Source organism: Bombyx mandarina, chromosome 13, assembly GCF_030267445.1.
Source record: "Bombyx mandarina strain Sakado chromosome 13, ASM3026744v2".
Classification (NCBI taxonomy): Eukaryota; Metazoa; Arthropoda; class Insecta; order Lepidoptera; family Bombycidae; genus Bombyx; species Bombyx mandarina.
This window is the reverse complement of record NC_143220.1, coordinates 9988112-10008279: the sequence shown is the minus strand read 5'-3', so window position 1 is coordinate 10008279 and position 20168 is coordinate 9988112. Positions and strand designations below refer to the sequence as shown.

Genomic DNA, 20168 nt, shown 5'->3' with positions numbered 1-20168 from the left:
AATTATGTATATTGCAATTTATTTAAAATATAATAAATTTTTAGGCAAAACCGGCCTGTCCATAGTTTCACCCGACATACCTACCTAACAGATGGCTTTGTAAACATTATTTTTGTGCGTATTGTTTTTTTTGCCTACTCAAATTCAAATTCATGAAAACTTAAACCTCATTGCTCCGTAATATAGGTAAGCTTAGGCCACTTTTGCACTGACGGCCGCATATGTAGGTATATCTTTTTTATATCATTCCAATTATTATGGAGTAGTCATCGCTATCAGCAATATTTTCGTTGACTACCGTAAGCCCTTTTTCAATTACTTAAAATAAATACGTATATCATATCTATACTAATATTATAAAGCTGACGAGTTTGTTTGTTTGAACGCGCTAATCTCAGGAACTAGTAGTCTGATTTGAAAAATTCTTTCAGTATTAGATAGCTCATTTATCTAGGAAGGCTATAAGCTATATAACATCACGCCAAGACTAATGTAGGCGGAGCATAAATAATGTTTCAAAATCGGGTTTTTTTCCCATTTGAGAGTATCCACTGCGTGCGCTGCGGAAACGGTTAAAGTTTCGCTAAAGTAATGTTTGAGAGAATTATTCCCCTTTAAAGGATCTAAAAAAGTCTCCGACAGCTTATGCCTATATATTAAGGTTGGGTGGTAAGAGGCGGGTAAAATTTAGCGTTATGCCAAAGTAACTATTCTACGCGGACAAAGTCGCGGCCAAAAGCTAGTATTATATAATATCAGGTGAGATAAAAAGTGTACTTATTTAGTGTTCAACTGGTTTCCCCTCGCAAATTTGCCGGGGATAAAAATACATATTTTGATATCGATTTCCATAAAATTTATTATGTGGTTTAGCGAGCTATTGAATTACTATTGGGGTTTTGTTAATTTTATATACCAATTCTTATATTAAGCGGCGACAAAAAAAAATGGAAAAGGAAAATGAAAAAAAAGAGTTTAATTAATCACATTGAACTATATTTAATTAAAATGTCTCTCACAGCCGAATAGCAGCCGGAAATCAGAACGATGAAATAAATTATAAGTAGGCACCCGTTTTTCCACAACAAATACGAACCTAGGCTCGTTTTGTTCCATTTGTGTACTGTTTGTACAATAACTGGTATGAGTATACCGAGGGTCGAGAAGAAGATGGCTCCCACCAATCCAATAAGCAGTCCTAAGTCGGGTATAGCTATTGCCAGTACCACTGGAAGGATAAAACATATTTAAATTATATATAGATTTTTAGACCACAAAATTGAGAGTTTGGTGGATTGATTACAAGTCCTTCAGAGATTTCGAATTCGTATGTCAAGGAACTTTGGTAACTTTGAACTTTGGTAAGCACTTCTAATTATCTGGTTCAGACTTAAGATTCTTTGTCCACCTAGAGTCTCAGCGTAGAGAGAAAAAATTTAGAACAATTTAATAAATGTTTTAGGCACACTCAATCTCACTTTCAGAATCTGGTCCCTCGTTTGTTGGGGGTGGCCGGCGCGTTAAGCCGGCTCCTTCCCAATGTTGGGGGGCCTGACCAGGTGACGCGCCGTCTCTATACAGGGGTGGTGCGATCAATGGCCCTATACGGGGCGCCCGTGTGGGGCCAGTCCCTGGCCGTGGGGGTAGCGAAGCTGCTGCAACGGCCGCAACGCACCATCGCGGTCAGGGTCATCCGTGGTTATCGCACCATCTCTTTCGAGGCGGCGTGTGTACTGGCTGGGACGCCGCCTTGGGTCCTGGAGGCGGAGGCGCTCGCTGCTGACTATCAGTGGCGGGCTGACCTTCGTGTACGGGGCGTGGCGCGTCCCAGCCCCAGTGTGGTCAGAGCGCGGAGGGCCCAATCTCGGCGGTCCGTACTGGAGTCATGGTCTAGACGGCTGGCCGATCCTTTGGCTGGTCGTAGGACCGTCGAGGCGATTCGCCCGGTTCTTGTGAACTGGGTGAATCGTGACAGAGGACGCCTCACTTTCCGGCTCACGCAGGTGCTCACTGGGCATGGTTGCTTCGGTGAGTTCCTGCACCGCATGGGAGGGGTGGCGCCGTGTCCTCGTCGCAAAAATAGGAAACGACTTGTCGTTGCCGAGTGTTGTGGCATCGATGCTCGGTGACGACGAGTCGTGGAAGGCGATGCTCGACTTCTGCGAGTGCACCATCTCGCAGAAGGAGGCGGCGGGGCGCGTGAGAGACGCACAGGCCCGCCGCCGTCGAGCGGGGGCCAGGGAGGCGGATATCGCCCAAGCCCTGGCCCTCTAAGTGTTTCGGGTCCCCTCACATGTCGGCCTGGGGACCGGCGAAGGGGGCCTAAGAAGACGACGTGCAAGCTGCTCTGCACGCGTTTTATGCATGAGCATCCGGGTGATGGAAGGCCGGCTATCCTCAACCCACGCTGGTTCTGACCCAGCGGGGTATTCCGTAGGAAAGACCATTCTAACCGGCGCCATCTAGGCGGGCTTCGGATAGCCTGCCGACCGAGAGGGCTGGTGGTCGTGGCGCCGACGACCGCCAGTCCGGCGTCCCGAGGGGGAGGGTGATGGGAGAGATGTGCTCCGCACTAAACGCTTCACTTTCCCCCCCTTGCCTTTTCATGAGTTTTGTCTCATGCGAGGTTTGGACGTTGGTTGTTGAGAGACAGGAGGTTTTAGTCGGTTCGACTCCGACATGCCCCGCCCTCTATCCCCAGTGAAGGGCGGAAGTCCGGCGATTTCCTCCTGACAAAAAAAAAAAAAGGCACACTCAATTCCAGTTTTTTAATGAAAATCAATCATCAAAATTAAACAGCATGCGTAATGTCATTTAGTTTTAAACTGATGCTCTAAATGAGTCGAATGAATTCAATTAATTCTATTATTACTTGAATGAGTTTTAAACTTTGTTGGTTCATTCCATTCGCAATTCGAAATCAAGCACCTTTAATTGAATTGGTCAAGTTTAAAATTTCAATACGAATTTTAAGAGCTGTTTTGCATAGTGTTCGTTTGGATGACTAATTTTGTGTGAAACTCAGTTTGAAACTCGGTATTAATGTGGAAAGTTTAATTCAATCAATTCAATACTTTAACTTAATGTATCAAATTCAAGCTGTGGTGCATGTGGCTTCCAGAAACTAGCTAACACGTGTGTGCTTAGTGTGAGTTTTTTCACGTTCTCGATAGCGTAAAAGTTAACTCAAATTTGTATGCAGTTGGAACAGCACCCCTAACGGCAAACGTAGGCATACGTCCCAGAGTTTAACTTTGACGTTATCGAGAACTTTAAAAACGCGCACTAAGCACACCGATGGTTCGTCAGCTTAACCTTTCTAATGCAATTAAGAAGGGGCAAAGAAAACCTAAGGTATAAGGGCTCATTAGCCTAGAAATAAAACTTACCCGTCAAAACAACGCTAAGAGTCCTTAGTAGAATTTGGCCTGAATTGTGATAGCCGCTGCCAATATGAGGTTTCAGTCTAGTCCAAATAATATCCATAGGCGCGTACATTTGCAGGCAGTACGTGAAGAATACTGCTATAGCCACCAAGAATTTTGCTATTAACGCTAGTCTGAAATAATTATGGTATCAAACGATGGTATGTAGCGGTATGATCAAATAAACTTTTTATATTGTGTCTAAGTATATTGCATAAGCATAACGGGGAATTGCGATTTAAATCATAAAATTTCAGAAGATCTGCTTGAAGTGAACTAGCGAATCATGGTGGCCTAAAGAATAAGAAGTCTGGTGCATTCGTATCGTATTGCTATAGTATTCTTTCCTCTGCCTATGCTGATAGCCTTGAGAGGACATAACAGCGTTACCCTAGCGTGTAGGTGAGCTCTTGGGGCTCAAACCCCGAGGTGTTGCTAACACTGGCCCTAGCAAGAGCAGTGCTTCGCAGAATCTACCATCGGATCGGGAACACAACCCACTGAGAAGATCCTGCGAGAAATTCAGTGGGCTGTGTCTGTGGGTTAATATGTGAGATACAGCGTGTTGTAAATTCAGATAGGCGTATTGTTAACTCGAATGTCGAGTACCAAACCATCCGTAAAACAATCACTCTTTCCGATTTGAAGAGTGGGGCACTATTTAGGTATATCGTAGAACGGAGGACTTTTGTCTCAAGGTTGACGATTTTTTTAATGCATAGACAGGCTTGGAACACTGACCACTAGACGTTAACCACTTAAAATTTGCTGGGCTTTGGTCTCATTCATTCATTTACGTAATTTTAATTTTATTATTACACTGTGATTCTTTTTTTTAACGCTACTCTGTCAACGGTATCATTAAAATTGTTTTGTTATCCTTACATTTCATCCTGCGGTAAATTTATGGTCACGCTTCCCATGACTTCATTCCCATATTTAAGGTAGCCGAATATACCGACCACGCCATACAATACTGCCACAAATATCATGGTGAAGTTCAATACACCAGGACAGCCGAGGAATTTCTCCGGTTTTGCCATTTCATTTTCCACCGGCATCACTACATTAATGCCTTCCATTGCGAATATCGCTGTACTGAAACAAGTTAAAACCTAATCACACTGCAGTAAAGCACTGAACCGTTTTGCTTTCGTGATCTTTACACTACAGAGTTATAAATACAATACCAATAAATAAACGAAAAAGATACATACATAGATGCCTGGCTGTCAACAGACACCCAAGGTGCCAATGCTTTCTGTCACTTATGGACACTAGCAATGCTATTGACAGAGTTGAACTACCTTTGGATGCGACCCACTAAACAACTCCCCTGCACATAAAACTTCCGATCCCCGCCAGAAATTGAGCCCGGGAGAGGTAGGGGGTTACCGAGAGCTAAACTGCCTACCCTTAAAATTAGATTCGTGAAAGTGAGTGTGTGAAAATTAAGATTATTCGATAAACTCACCTCAAAAATAACGGCCATCTTGAAACATCAACGACTAACTTTGCTTCTGAAGGCGCAGGGATGTCATGGAAGGTGTAATAGCATGTTATGCCGAATGTCACGATTAGACATAAATTGGAAAATAAAGAAAACGGAACAAGGAATTTGAGGTATCGTATTTGGGTAATTATGATCAACGGCAGAAGGAGAATGCAGCAGTAGATTTCAACAGATAAGATGTGTTGAGGAGTCAGGTGATCGAAGATCTGCGAAAAGAACTTAGAATTAGTTGATGACGGGTGGTTTTTTTTTAATTGCCTTTGTGGGCAGACAAGCATACAGCCCACCTGATGGTAAGAGGTCACCGTCGCTCATGGACGTCAGCAATGCCAGGGGCAGAGCTAAAGCCGCTGCTTAGCATAAAGTACTCTCGTTTGAAGAAGGACATGTCATAGCGCTCGGAAAACACCGTTCATTCCAAAGCCTTTGTTACTGTCATACATGTGTCTCATTGAAGATGTTATAGGTTCTAAAATAAGCGTGCCATATCGAAATAATCGATGTAAGGGCCGTCACTGTCACGGAGTGTGTTGCAAAATTTTCTCAGTAATAGGTTTTATTTATAGGCATTATCTTGATTTTATTGAGCTATCCTTAAATGTTATTTAATTCGATGTGTCTTTGAATACGCGTAACTTATATTTATTTAATATTTTCTTATATTGTACAAATTCATTTGAAATTGTAATAGGTCTTAAATATTAAGTGTATTATCTATGGTAATAGGAATGGAAAGCAAGCCCTTTATGCATATCAGTTATTTTAAAAATAAAATTCTTGTCTAAGCTGTCTACAAAATATCGGGTTTTAGCAGTAAATTATCAGTAAGGATCCATTTGTAGCTTTCGCAATTTATAAACGAATTAATATTTTCTAAACCTACACTTTTATATTTATTTTATTTGTTAAACGCATTTCTAACTTATATTTTATTATTTATGTGAATTGTTAAAGTGACCTTAGACGTGATTTTATGCGGAAATGTCGTTAATAGTAGGTATAGATGACCTTGCACTAATTCACTTCACAATTACCTTAAGACATGAGGTCTGGGTCAATGAAATGCCATCCTTCTACCTCTCATACTCAAATACACTATTGCTGGAATGTCGTTATCTTATGCTTATTAGATTTGAAAATATATTGTGAGGTTTTATATTTGATTATACTATAATCTTACGTCTTTTAATGAAGATGCTATAAATATAACATACACACTGGTCCCACCGAGACAGACTCCAGCCATTGCAGCATCCACGAAATATCTGAATAAACAAAGTCACAAAGAAACATGGTCATGTGTAATTAGAGCAAATTGGTTTGGGTGTTATTTAAAAAGGCTTGAAAGGTTGTATAATAACTTTTTGTGGACTATAGGTGGATGCCTTAGTAGATGAATTGTCGTATCATAGCTTAGTGCAATCATGCAAGTATCGCAATATCCTATTGTATTTATATATGTATATCATATGTATATGGAACAGCGACCTATTATGGATGGATGAACTAGCTGACGGCCTGTCCACTAGTCACCGGTATCCTTAGATATAACACCGTTAATTCGGTCACCTACTTTGAAACATGAGCTCTAAGTGTCAGTTTTTATAGTACAACGGCTGCCCCACCCTTCAAACCGAAACACATTACTGCTTCACGATAGAAACAGGCAGGATAGTGCGGACTTACCTACACCTTACCACTAGTAAATAATCCTAACCCTAGTAATATACCTTACATAACCAAGAGGCGGGATGATACACCGCTGTAAGTAACCAACGCTAGTCACCTGGTCACCCAAAGACATTTGACCGACGGAGTTGACAACAAAAAAAACTACGTCAGTCATCTCCAGCGGCAGCCCACGCTGATCCACTGGCGATCCAGGACACTGAACCAGAGCTAGCTTGTTGCGACATACATTGAATGATGAACATTTAACGTGATACATTGTCAACCGTTCCATTATTATCACAAACTTTGGAACATGTGGAGAGAACCCCGCCAGTTGCTCCTAAGTGGAAAGCTGAGAGAGGCTGCGTCCTACCAGATCGTGGTACCCACCCGTGTCTACTCAGCATCAGCCATGATAATTAAATGTTGATAGATTGTTATCAGGTTTAAAACGACTATAATTACAATTTTCATTGCTATTAATCTAAATAAAACGCTCTTACCTTACATGCAGGGAATAGGGCCGTAATTTTCTAGGTCCTATTTTGAAGACAGTCTCACAAGTGTCCGTGTAACTTAAAGATGGTGTTTTCGTCGCTTTGCACACATCTCTGGATGTTGAAACCTAAAAAGGAGATGTAAGAAAAAACTCGCAATAATGAAATTATTCGTGGTTTAATTGGTATAGCGTGTGGAGTAGTAGAAAACAAATATTCTTACTAATAACTGACGTGCTTTACTTTGATCGCAACAAAATTAGTATTAATAAGATTTATTTGTATTTTTTTTTAGTTTAGAACATTTTTTCACTGCATTGATGAGCGAAAGAGTAACTAACTGTATACCGAAGTCCATAGACACCAACAACTGATTCGTGGCAAAAATAGATGGGATAATTGTGCCTACCCATGCGGGCTTATGCGACCCTACCAGTAACTATGGGGAATAAAGTATTTTTATAACGGCCAAAAGATTTTCTTTTCCTACCTATGCTGATAGCCTTGAGATACTATTTCAGCTTCTCCTTGACGTGTAGGTGAGCTCAAAGGGCTCAAGCCGGGAGTGTTGCTAACACTAGCCCCAGCAAGAACAGTGCTCCGCAGAATCTACCACCGGATCGGAAACGCGACCCACTGAGAAGATCCGGCGAGAAACTCAGTGGGCTATGTCTATGGGTTAATTCACTTGCGACGAAGGGCTCGACGATGACGGTGACCGGTGCTCGTGGTACCTAAAAGCACCGTTAATGGATTGGGAGGATCCGTAATGACGTGCGGCCAAAAGTGTTTTCGTGATGTTAAAAGAGACCAAAAATACAATATTTCTTAAGCACTGAAATTCGAATACCTTATACCAACTATAATAATATATAAAATAAATAAGGATACTCCGGATAAGTTTGAAGCAAATAAGCGCAACTGAAGTATGTGGATGAAAACCACATAAATTTCTCACAAAGGAATTATTTTCTTTACGAAGTCACGTTGTCAAGAATGTTTTTGATACGACATCACCTCAGGTATTTACATTTAAAACACGTATTAAACATGTTAAATTAAACGCTCGACGCACCGATCACCGTCGTCGTCCAACTCGTCGATTACAACGAAGACTTCGACGAGCGAACTAACCCATAGACACGGCCCACTGAGTTTCTCGCCGGATCTTCTCAGTGGGTGGCGATTCCGATCCGGTGGTAGATTCTGCGAAGCACCGCTCTTTCTAGGGCTAGTGTTGGCATATTCTCTCAGGTTGAGTCCGTGAGCTCACCTACCCGTCCAGACGTAGCTGGAATAGCTTATTAGGCTGCCAGCAAAATAAAAACGATCGACCTTCGACGGCGCTGGGCTAAGATTCTATCCTGTGTTATGGTGCACAGACATACCAAACAACACAACATACCCAACTCGTGAATTTCTTCATTAAACATCTAAGCCTTCCTAAGAAGAAGATGAAATCGAACAGTTTTTCGCGAAAATAGGTAATACCTTGTAAAATTATCTAAACTTATCAACACAATACATTTTTTTCACCTTACCCGAAATTAGGCCTAATCAAATAGCTGTACTGTAAAGACTAAAACTCCGTAAGAACGCCTGCTTTGCGATTCTCGATCCCCATTAAGTTGATAGGACCCATGGAAGGAAGAGTGATTGTGGAGCTCTTAGAAGCAACCGACCATGTCCCTATATATGTCCCTATATATGATATGACCTAGCCTGTGTACCGAACTAACTGAACGAACTAACCGACGATTAAACCTCACGCCAAAAATAGAATAGAATATCACAATACCACCGTAGAGGTGACCAGAAAGAAAATTGCGCAAAACGTTTTTTATTCGTATGTGAAACACATTGTAAAATTTAATTATCAATAAACAAAATCGGACTAAAATATGAACTATTAATAAGCAAAATCGTTAAATAAATGGTATGTAAACTTTAGTTAGCGAAAACTTACAAGGATATGTACACAGTGCGTGGCTATAATAGCTACTACAACAGTTCCTATAGACCCAGGAATGAGACCTATGTTCTTAAACGCCATAGGCATCGCTAAGATACCTGATCCCAACGAAGATTTCAGTAGGTGGAAGAAAGCTCCGATGGTTCTGAAAAATTAAATCATTATTATTGCAATTATTTGACAATTTAACATTTAAGTCGGAGAACGAATTTTTTGCGTTTGGCCTTTTGAAATCTGTTGAATTGCCTTTTATAGTATTCGTTGACCCAAAAGTCACTAGCTTAGAAATATTTACGTAAGAATTCGCCTCAAAACGAATCGATACTGACGTTATTGAGATGTTTCTTTACATATTACTTAAGTAAAAATCCCACTGCACCTAAAACGAAAATTTGGACACAAAGAGTCATCAAATAAGTCTTTAAATCACTTAATTCTTGCTATTGCCAAACAAATGTATTTACGCGTAGCTTTCACATTTCAAATAAGGTTATCGAAAAATTTATTGCGAATTGGCGTCATAGTTGAAGAATGTTAAATATATAATATAATGTTAAACAATTAAAGAAATAAAGAAGAGAAAAGTAAAGAACAGTGGGTATTAAGATGCAGCTTACGGCATAAACACGGCAAGACACCGCTTAATTTATTATAATATTTATTATTATGGTATACACATGACGTACCTACATAAGATTTCATATGCACAAAAGCCAAATCTTGGTTTTGTTGTAAGATAAATGTTTTATTTATATTTGATAAATCCGGTTCGTTTTAAAGCATATATGGGCAACAACAACGCGAGGCCTACTACAACCCGAGGCCTACTACTACGCGAGGCCTACTACTACGCGAGGCCTACTTCAGCGCGGGGCCTACTACAACGCGAGGCCTACTCTAACGCAAGGCCTACTGCAACGCGATGTCTACTACAACGCGAGGCTTATTATAACGTCTAAGGTTTCAGTAGACTATTTGTTCTAGCACGAACGCTGTGGGTACTCTATGATAAATATTGCTTCATGTAGGCATAGCTGGGTTTGAACAGTACCACGGTACAAAATAGTAAATCATGGATATAAGAAGAGGAAGGAAGAGAAAGCCGATCCGGTGGTAGATTCTGTGAAGCACTGCTCTTGCTAGCGCCAGTGTTAGCAACATACTCGGTTTGAGCACCGTGAGTTCACTTACTAGCTCGGCGAATCTAGAATAACCCCTCAAGGTTACTAGAATAGGCAGGAAAAAAAAGAACGTTACTTCATTTGAGCTTGAGCTACCGAGGTGATAACTTGGACAAACGATATCCTAGCGAAATGCTTGAGCCGTCAACTTGCTTTGTGACTTTGTGTGCACCTTGAGTGGTTACTAACTATAATTTTTTATTAAGTTTATTAACCGAAATGTATAAAATAATGATATCTGGTGGAAATAAATGAAAAGTAGACAGGTACAGAGGATCGCCAGTTTCAAGAAAAATGGACTGAAAAAATCTTTTTGATCTTGCACAATGGTAGGCCAATTTTTTTTTTTTTTGCCTTTGTAGGCAGACGAGCGTACGGCCCACCTGATGGTAAGTGGTTACTGTCGCCCATGGACTTCAGCAATGCCAGGAGTAGAGCCAAGCCGCTGCCTACTGCAACTATTTGTTCGTTGTGTAATGAATCCATTTCAATAATGAAAGAATTCAATATAGAGAGGCATTACTCAACTAATCATGCTACGCTGAACTCACTGATAGGACAATTAAGAACAGACAAAATCAAGAAGCCTACCACAAATTTGGAAAAACAGCAACAAATGTTTCATAAAAGAGGAACACAACTTGGTAATGTTGTGAAAGCTAGTTTTATAGTTAGCCCAAAATTGGCAAAGGCATTAAAACCATTTGCCGAAGGAGAATTTATCAAGGAGTGTATGTTAGAAGTTTGCAATATTTTGTGTTTGTCGTATTATTTCATGTCTAATATCTATGTCTATCTTTAAAATGCATTAAGTACTTTTAAACGCGGCCCGCGAACGTATTTGCACGCTAAAGTTTGGCCCTCAACATGTCAAAGATTGCCCATACCTGCTTTAAAGCTAAATGAAATATAAACCAGTACTCCAGTATGTCGGTCGCGTACTTTTTGTGTGATGTTCTAATAAATAGATAAATAAACATACAAACCACGGGAGAAAAATATAGGTTATACGCAGCCAGTTTCATACCAGCATAATCTCAACTTCAACTCTTCAATAATCTTCAATACTCTCAACAATAAATGGTTGATTACTTTTTCATTGAACTTACACTTGTTTGAATATAGTTAGCTAGATTTAGTTGATAAATTGCGAATCATTACCCAGAATGTACTCACGATGTCTTATGTTCTAACGTCCTGTGTTCAAAAGGATTGTAGTCATTTTCCACAACAGCATCTTTTCTGTCGAGCGTGATCGTTGACTGGGTTTTTGATGGCATGTCCTCATTGCTGCCGCTGACACTGCAAACCAAGTACTTTCAGTAACAACTTTAATTGGTTCCTTAACGGATGGCTTATTAACATAATTAGCTAGGCTTCGCCAATCGCCTATATCCCTGATATCAGCAATGTCAGGGGTAAAGGCGCACTAAGCAAATAAATAGTAAATATAATATGTAGGTTAAAAAATACGTGTTAGAGGTCCAGAAATTTCGTAAAGGAGATGTTATTACAAATTTGAAACGTATGAAGAAGAAAATACCTTGAAAACGCATGGTACCCACATGAAATTATTCACTGATATCTCTTATAATATCTACTCAATAGCTCGCTTAATACCTCTTAATTAAGGACTCGATTTAACGAATTTTATAACGATTCTCATATTGCTATTGTTATTAAAATCTACCCATTTGAACAACAACTATCAACATCAGTGTTTTCATGATTGTAAATAAGATGAAGATCGTGCCTTGGATATGAATACGTTCCAAGGTACTCGACAGATAATTCGTTGCTATCTAATTCTTACACATAGATTAGATTTATTTTAACATTTTAAGCTGCATTCCGTGATTTTTAACCCAGAAATGTTATCTTTGAGTGCTCCTATTTGCGTCGCTATTCCGTTGCCGGCGGACCACTTTCTATTTTATGATCCTTTTTTATCCATGTCCATTGGACAGACTATTGGTGTATTTACATAAGTCATTCATTTCTTGAAGAATTCTCAATGAGCTGTATTAGTGCACTCAAATTGACCGGCAATAGAAGTGAATTAGTTGATTGTTTCGTCTCAATAGATGTGTGTCAGGGCAAATGTATATTGCAGTTTTTATTAGTAGGTACTCCGTGTTTCTTTGTTCTTTAATATATTGGCTGAAAATTAGAGTAGAGTAGGTACTGTATTGAGGTATGCTTTGATAAAAAATAAATATTAAAAAAAGAACAGATAAATATCAACATATTGTATATTATGCTCGTATAGCATAAGCTCTTTATCCGTGTTTTCCTTGTTCATGGATTAAAAAACTGCGATCCAGTTCCTATATTCGCGGCTAAAGATTGTTTTTATTCGCGGACCTAATCGGTAGGTACATCGGTACATACGCATTGATAAAAATGATTCCAATGTGTAGGTATCCAATCGAATATCCTTTGTAAGCGCGTCGTCAAATGAACTAATAAAAAACTAAAATAGACCTTACTATAACTATGCCTAAAATATGTTGTTCAATAATATCACCGTTGTATTGGTTCCGGCTTTAACACAAGCCACCCAACTGCCAAACTGAAAATAATAATAAATCAATATGGTAAAGAACTTTAATTAAATTAATTTTTTTATATAGGTGTTTTTTATTTATTTTGTCACCTTGTTTTACTGTTGTTCATTATTTGTGGTGCTCCAATAAATTTCAATAAATTCTACTAGGGGTGTCACGCGCTACATTTTAGAAAACAGATAATGGAAGCTCCTCTTAGGTTGGATAAATTGTTTCTAAAAAGAGGGGCTTATCGTCGTGCGGTTGAATAAATAGACAGACACAATCGGTACACCTATTTATTATACTTAGTCTTGTTGTAAACACTCTTACAAGGAATGCTTTTCTCTATTTTATTATTATGAAACGTTTATTACTGAATTGTACATTAATTTGTAAATTAATAAGCAAACTATACGATGCAATATACGAAGCTCATTCAATACGGTCTCCATTGCCCTTAATTGGTCATTGGCCTTTAATTGTCGTCTCCAGCTACCACTGATTGAAATATTCTGTGTGAGAAAATTTGTAAATTTTTTGGGAAGCTTTATATAAATCGCGTTACTAACGCATTTAAAGCATAACATTATTTCTGAAATATACCTTAAAATATAATTAAGGGGTTTAAGGGGCTTCCAGTATTCTTCAGCTCAGACGCAAACAAATTTCCTTTCCAAGCGCCTTTTTGTGGAACAATCTCTGTACAGAAACTAAGTCTACAGACCAATACCACATTTGAAATGGAAATTAAGGATAAGGAAATACAGGCTTTTTTTATTGATTTTATTTCTTATTTTATTTATTTATGGATGACCGATTTCCCGGCTCACTTACTGTTAGCTGGTTGTCGGAGCCTATAGACCACAACGTGAATGCCGCCCTTGATCTTGAGATGCGAGGTCTAAATCTCAATTGAAATTTATAACGGCTGTTCCCCCATTCAGAACGGAACGCATGACTGCTTGTTACAAAAACAGGCAGAGTGTTAGAGCAAACCGTCGGGGCTTACAATATACAACTCGACCAAGCTAAGTTTGCACCTCGCATCGAATACGTCACAGTGCCGTATAGGTATGGTCTGAAAAAAGGATTCGCTATGACTTTAAAAATGTAAACAAACGTTTGTTAGATTTTACTTTGCATTTATTGTTTTTAACAATATATTATACACAGGTACATTGGAATATAGCGATATCGGGTTTTTGTATTAAGACCCAGGGGTTCTTGCACTTTTTAAATTTGTATCCCAATTGTTCAGTAATAATTTTCCTTTATGTTTCTTTTTCAGGATTATGTTTCTCCCTTCACTGTGTATCACCTTTCCTTTCATTTTGTTGCCCACAACAATCCTCTCGAAGTAAAAAAAAATGAACGTTAAGCGTTCAGTAACAACAGTTCAACAAAAACTTAGCAAAAATAGTCCAATAATATAATTAAACTTCAACAAAAAAGCTAGCAAGAACACTTAAAAAAAATAAAATTCAACGGATAGGGAGACGAAAACTCGTATGACGCGTGGCGGCGACAAAGATGCTAACGTACTGACGTGACAGGGCGATCGCGGGAAGGTGAGCGGGGAAGCGGTCGGGGCGCCGCATTCCAGCGAGGTGCAAACTTAGCTTGGTCGAGTTTTTGTACCTTACTAGCAGAAAATTCATTGCATTTATTAATTTTTTTTGCATTGCATGCAATATTAATTTTTCACCTTCATCCCCTAAGCTTTTAGGATTCCCAAATCCTAAAATGAGATAAAGCGAATGGATTTTTCTTCGAATCACGAAATTAATCAGATCTGGGATCCTCTTCCAGAAGAAAATAATTCTTCTTCTCAGTCTGGAAGAGATTAGTTATAGGGGTAAAAACGCTAATTTTTTTGCCGTAATAGACAGACGAGCATACGGCCCACCTGGCTTTAGGTGATTACCGTCGCTCATGACGTCAGCAATGTAAGGGACGCAGGGAAATCGTTGCCTATCATTACTTTTGTGTGACAATGTTTTCATATAAAAACAATAAAAGACAAAAAAATTATGTCTTTTATTGTTTGGACGCGTAGCGAAGTACATTACTACGAGTATGCACAATAATGTTTGTGTTGGTTACCTTGAAATCTAATTGAACATAAGTATATTGACAACCTTGACTAAAATTACCTCATTCTTTTTTAAAAAAATCAAACGAAAGCATTTGTCTGCAGAATTGATTCCGCGTTCAGAAAATTAGATCTAATTTACTTTTAGACTGTTTGTTGGAGTCTCTCTTTATTGTATTTCTTCTTCACTGATCATGACTGTACTGCTTAATTAGCACGAATATACGTCATTGTCATATTAAAAAAGCTGATGTGTTGATGTGTTGTATGTTAATTAGAAAAGCTCTGTTGTTTTATCAAGTCCTTATTTTATCGCTATCGGCAAAAAGAGGGACGCCGAGTTTCTCCCCGGATCTTCTAAGCGGGTCACGATTTCAATCCATTAGTAGATGCATTAGCGAAGCAGCTGCACCTGAGCCCTTAAATATGAAAATTCATTATCTGATGTAATTACAATTACATTTGCTTGGCTTTTCATTTACAGTTATTAATTGGTGTAGCATTGTAGACATAGAATAGGTGGCGAGAGCAAAATGATTTACGTATTGAATTTCAAAATTTCTTGTCGGTTATTGATCAGGTACAGTTCTTGGCACATCCGGACAAACAAGGACTTGGAGAGGCTTTTTGGTGAGCCAAATATTCTGGGGGAGATGAAGGCACGGAGGCTCGGGCATGTAGTGCGTATGGAGCAGGATCGGGCTGTGAAACGGGTGTACGCGGGTGTACCGGAGGGACGCTGCCTCGTAGGGAGGCTCAAATACCGCTGGTCTGACGCTGTGCAAGGAAATTTACGTAATCTCCAAGGGTTGGACTGGTAAGGTGTTGCGCAGCGCCGGGATGAATGGCAACGCTTATTTTCGGAGGTCAAGACCCACTTCGGGGTCATAGCGCCAGCGCAGTAAACGAGTAAGTAAGTATTTCAAAATTTCATGCAAACTTTCTATGTTCACGATATATAAGGATGGTAGGACCTCTTGTGAGTCCGCACGGGTAGGTACCACCACCCCGCCTAATTCTGCCGTGAAGCAGTAATGCGTTTCGGTTTGATGGGTGGGGTAGCCGTTGTAACTATACTGAGACCTTAGAACTTATATCTCAAGGTAGGTGGCGTTGTAGATGTCTATGGGTTCCAGTTACCACTTAACATCAGGTGGGCTGTGAGCTCATCCACCCATCTAAGGAATAAAAAAGCTCTTACAACCAATTTTGTGTTATTGAGATGTACAACCTAAAAAAACCTTATATTTTTTAATTTTAATTCAATACGAATGAACGCAATTAGTAAGAATAATATTCATATAAAACAACCTACAAAATTGTTAATTAATTGAGTCGTCATTTCTTATTATTTCGTTCCGCACTTAATTAACATAAGCGAAAGCGGTTTTATTGAGTTAATCCTTCACTTGTTGAGTTTGGATAAGACATTACATTTTAATTACCGTTTGTGGGTTTCCGTCGGGCACCGGCTATAAGCTATTTTAAAGTATTATTGCACGTGCTACAAATCGAGTTTTCTAATAGCCTGTCTAATTAAGGTTTGAAGGTGAAAAGTTATTTTAATGTGTGTTTTCTTAATTAGTTATTTAAATTTTCGTCGGTTTATGACATTTTGTGTTAAGTAGCACCGGATTCCATTCTCTTTTTTTCCTGATAACCTTGAGCGGCTATTTTAGCTTCGCCCTAACATGCAGGTGAGCTCACGGGGCTCAAGCCGGAGTGATGCTAACCCTGGTCCTAGCATGAGCAGTGCTTCGCAGAATCTACCACCGGATCGGAAACGCGACCCACTGAGAAGATCCGGCGAGAAACTCAGTGGACTGTGTCTGTCGGAGGATTCCATAAATGCGTCGCAATGACACCGTTAAGTAGAGTAAGGTTGTCGTAAATGGCATCGCCCATTTAGACTGGAATAGTAGTTATTCTAGTCTGAATTGTAGTATCTTACTTTGTGTGTGATTTACACAACAGTCGATTTACTGTAGATTACATACAATGTACGCTAGTGCAGTGGTCGGCAAACTTATTAGCCAAAGAGCGAAATATGCAAATAAAAACGATTTAAAAAAAAATGTAGAGCCAAATCTGTTTGTAAATTTAGTAAACATTTATCATAATTTTAAAGATTCATTAAATTATGAATAATATAATTATGGTTAATACAAATTTTACAGCCTTTTTTAAATAAACTCATACAAAAATCAATTTTCAACAATATACATATTGTTTGTGTTAACATTTCATTTATATTAATTGCGTAAGAACTATTTAATATTAAAAATATATATTTTTCTTGAAATAATAATAATAATAATGTTTTATTGCAAGTAACCGTGACTCATATAAATTGTTAATAAGACTTAGACCTATGTTAGTAGTTATATTTACATCACAATGAATTACTGTCGTAACATCCCATGGGAGATGGCACCACAGCGACCCATGTATACACAATCCAGCCTGCTTGCGATCATGCTCAGGATACTGTTGGAGCTAGCCCTCACTCTGCTTACCAGAGATGCACACCTCTTACGCATGGTAGCGTAAAAACAATCTATGTGCGCGTCTGCAAACATCCCTGATGCGCTACAAAAGCGGGGCAGCACCACCAGCACCCTAAACGCGTTATTATATTGAACACGGAGAGCGTTGTACGATCTTTGAGTATATCCAGTCCACAATCTGCACGTGTAAAAGTTAGTACAGTAGGCCCTAAAGAGGGTGACCTTGACTTTAAGTGAACACCGTGCAAACCTGCGAGCTATCATGTTTGCTCTAACCGACAACGCTCTCCGCTCTCGTTCAATATCTTCATCATCTTTGAGATCAGGGGTCAACACATGGCCGAGATATTTAAATTTATAAACTCTTGTCAATGGCGTTCCGTTGAGTACTACGGGAGGTATCTTCTCATGCGTCCCACCCCTGGTCTCAAAGATCATGATCTCCGACTTTTTACAGTTGTACACCAAACCGTGTGATTTGGCGTATCCCTCACACAAAGAAACAAGTTGCCTTAGGCCACAGATAGACGCGCTCAGCAGTACCATATCGTCTGCGTACCTGATGTTGTTTAGGCACACCCCGTCTATGAAACAACCAATCCTCGTCCTACTGAGCTCGCCGATCAGCTCGTTCATATACAGGTTGAAGAGCGTAGGTGAGCTCAACCCCCCTTGTCTCACCCCGCACTCCAACCTATACGGAAGAGACAAAGCCCCAGCCCATCGTACATTGTTGATCTGGTTCCCATACCAAAACTTGAGAATGTTGTTTATTTCCGTGGGTAGTTTAATATTTTCCAACCTTTTCCACAAGAGGTCATAGGAAACCAAATCAAACGCCTTGGATAGATCGAGAAAGCAGGCGTAAACAGGTGTTCCTCGCCGCGTGTAGTATTTGACAGCATGCTTAAGACTTAAGATTGCACTATCTGTCGACAAACCTGAACGGAATCCGAATTGGTTATCATGAAGATTTACATATTTATTTAGTTTAAGCATGCTGTCCAACACCTTGCATATAACAGTAGCTAGTGAGATAGGTCTATAGTTACCGCTATCTGCAAGGTCTCCAGTCTTATTTTTAGCTATTGGTACAACTACTGTTCGTATAATTTCTCTTGATAAATAACTATAACCCACACAAATGTTATATAGCATTGAGAGAACCCTAGAGATGTGCACGCCCGCATAACGCAGGTGCTCAATGCTGAGCCCGTCATGTCCCGGAGACTTACCACGTGACATTGACTTAATTGTCTTTTTAACATCCTTAGACGTAAATGCCACTCCAATTTCCCTGCCGTGCTCCGACCCAGCGAGTCCTAAAGTAGATTTTACAAAGAAGCGTTCCTTGAACATGTTGGCAATTTGTTCTGGTTCACTCACTTATTTAATGATTTACATTATTGCAAATCATAAAATACTGCAATATTGTATACTGCTTTGAGTAATATATATAATAATCGAAATCAGTCAGGGGTGCTGATATTAAATGACCGTACATACTATTAACCGGCTTTTTCGTCCACAGCTGGTAATATTAACTATACTTACTAACGTAACTTAACGTAACTTACGTAACTATACTTGAGACCTTAGAACATATATCTCAAGGTGGGTGGCGCATTTACGTCGTGAATGTCTATGGGCTCCAGTAGCCACTTCGCACCAGGTGCGCTATGAGCCCTTCCAACCATCTAAGCAATAAAAAATAAATACATAATACAGACATAAATTTAACGTTGATTTACTTCTACTACTACTACTACTGGCGGTAGGACCTCTTGTGAGTCCACGCACCTTATCTGGTGGGTGGTGGTACCTACCTAGGTACTTAATTTATTATTTAATTGCGTAAAGACGATGATGGCAAGAGATGGACTCGTCTAAGACGTTTCTTAACGTATCTTTACCACTGAAGGACTTTTTCTTAAACTTATATAAACACCGTCACAGCTGAAGCGATCGCGTGAGATCAAGGCCGAGAGAACAAGATTATTTTTTGTTCATACACACGTATATCTTCTTTTTGTCCGTATATTCCCAGGTGGCATAGTTAGGGGAACGCGTTTGGTATGTAAGCTGGGTTATATGTATACGCCCTCGACTATTCTAATTATTACTATATTGAAAAAAAAAATAGAAAAAAAAACCACTGGACAAATGATGAAAAGGAGTGGAGGTGAATAAATAGATAGTTTATTTAAACAAATATTAAATAACATAAAAAAAAACGAACCTAAAATTTTCCGAAATCATTTTAAATGATTTCTCAGCCGTATATTGTAATCACAATACACTAGAAACTCACTCATAAAATTAAAACGTTTGAGTCGTATTTGCAATGAACGAATAACACATTTTACGTACTTAAACACGTTCTGCTCTCTAACAATTTTGAGACGAGACTGGCATTATCTGTAGAACGCAATCCTAATAGTGTAATAGGGTGACCATGCGCGTACCCATTTTAAAACGGCACATCATATCCATTTTTAATTTAACATTGAAGCTTTTTTTTTTCATTAATCAAAAATTCAAGAATTTTTCATTAAAACAATAACCGACATGCTAAATTAGGTGGTAGTCTAATTTATTAATAAAATAAAATCTTATTTAATAACATAATAATAATAAAATGTTCTTCATATTTAACTAGAGATAGGGTAAAAATAAAGAGTTATGTTTGTGAAAGTCATTCATTCCGTATAATAAAATATTCTTACCATCTGCTGTAAAAAAAACACAGATGTAAAACAAT

At 39.0% G+C, this 20168-nt stretch overlaps 1 protein-coding gene across 2 annotated transcripts; it reads right to left on the bottom strand.

Moving 5' to 3' along the window:
• Nucleotides 1-974: 974 nt before the first annotated feature.
• Nucleotides 975-19821, bottom strand: LOC114244084 (proton-coupled amino acid transporter-like protein pathetic). 2 transcript variants are annotated; one of them, XM_028175799.2, is made up of 9 exons: nt 19647-19821; nt 11436-11561; nt 9073-9223; nt 7113-7234; nt 6119-6203; nt 4900-5144; nt 4311-4523; nt 3390-3559; nt 975-1228 (listed from the first exon to the last, which is right to left on the bottom strand). In XM_028175799.2, exons 1-9 carry the CDS (start codon nt 19664-19666, stop codon nt 984-986), a joined length of 1377 nt encoding a protein of 458 aa, XP_028031600.2. In that variant the 5' UTR covers nt 19667-19821; the 3' UTR covers nt 975-983. The 2 variants fall into 2 exon arrangements, with proteins under 2 accessions (XP_028031600.2, XP_028031602.2); XM_028175801.2 differs by lacking the exon at nt 19647-19821 and having other exon boundaries at nt 11421-11556.
• Nucleotides 19822-20168: the final 347 nt, after the last annotated feature.

What these genes read in the sequence shown, in the direction of transcription:
- LOC114244084 (XM_028175799.2), bottom strand. Translation starts at nt 19,666, where the DNA reads ATGATTTCGGAAAATTTTAG. An exon ending in ACGTTAGAACATAAGACATC is followed by an intron (nt 9,224 to 11,435) that starts GTGAGTACATTC and finishes TTAATTTTTCAG; the next exon opens with AACCATCGGAGCTTTCTTCC. An exon ending in AGATGGCCGTTATTTTTGAG is followed by an intron (nt 4,524 to 4,899) that starts GTGAGTTTATCG and finishes AACTTGTTTCAG; the next exon opens with TACAGCGATATTCGCAATGG.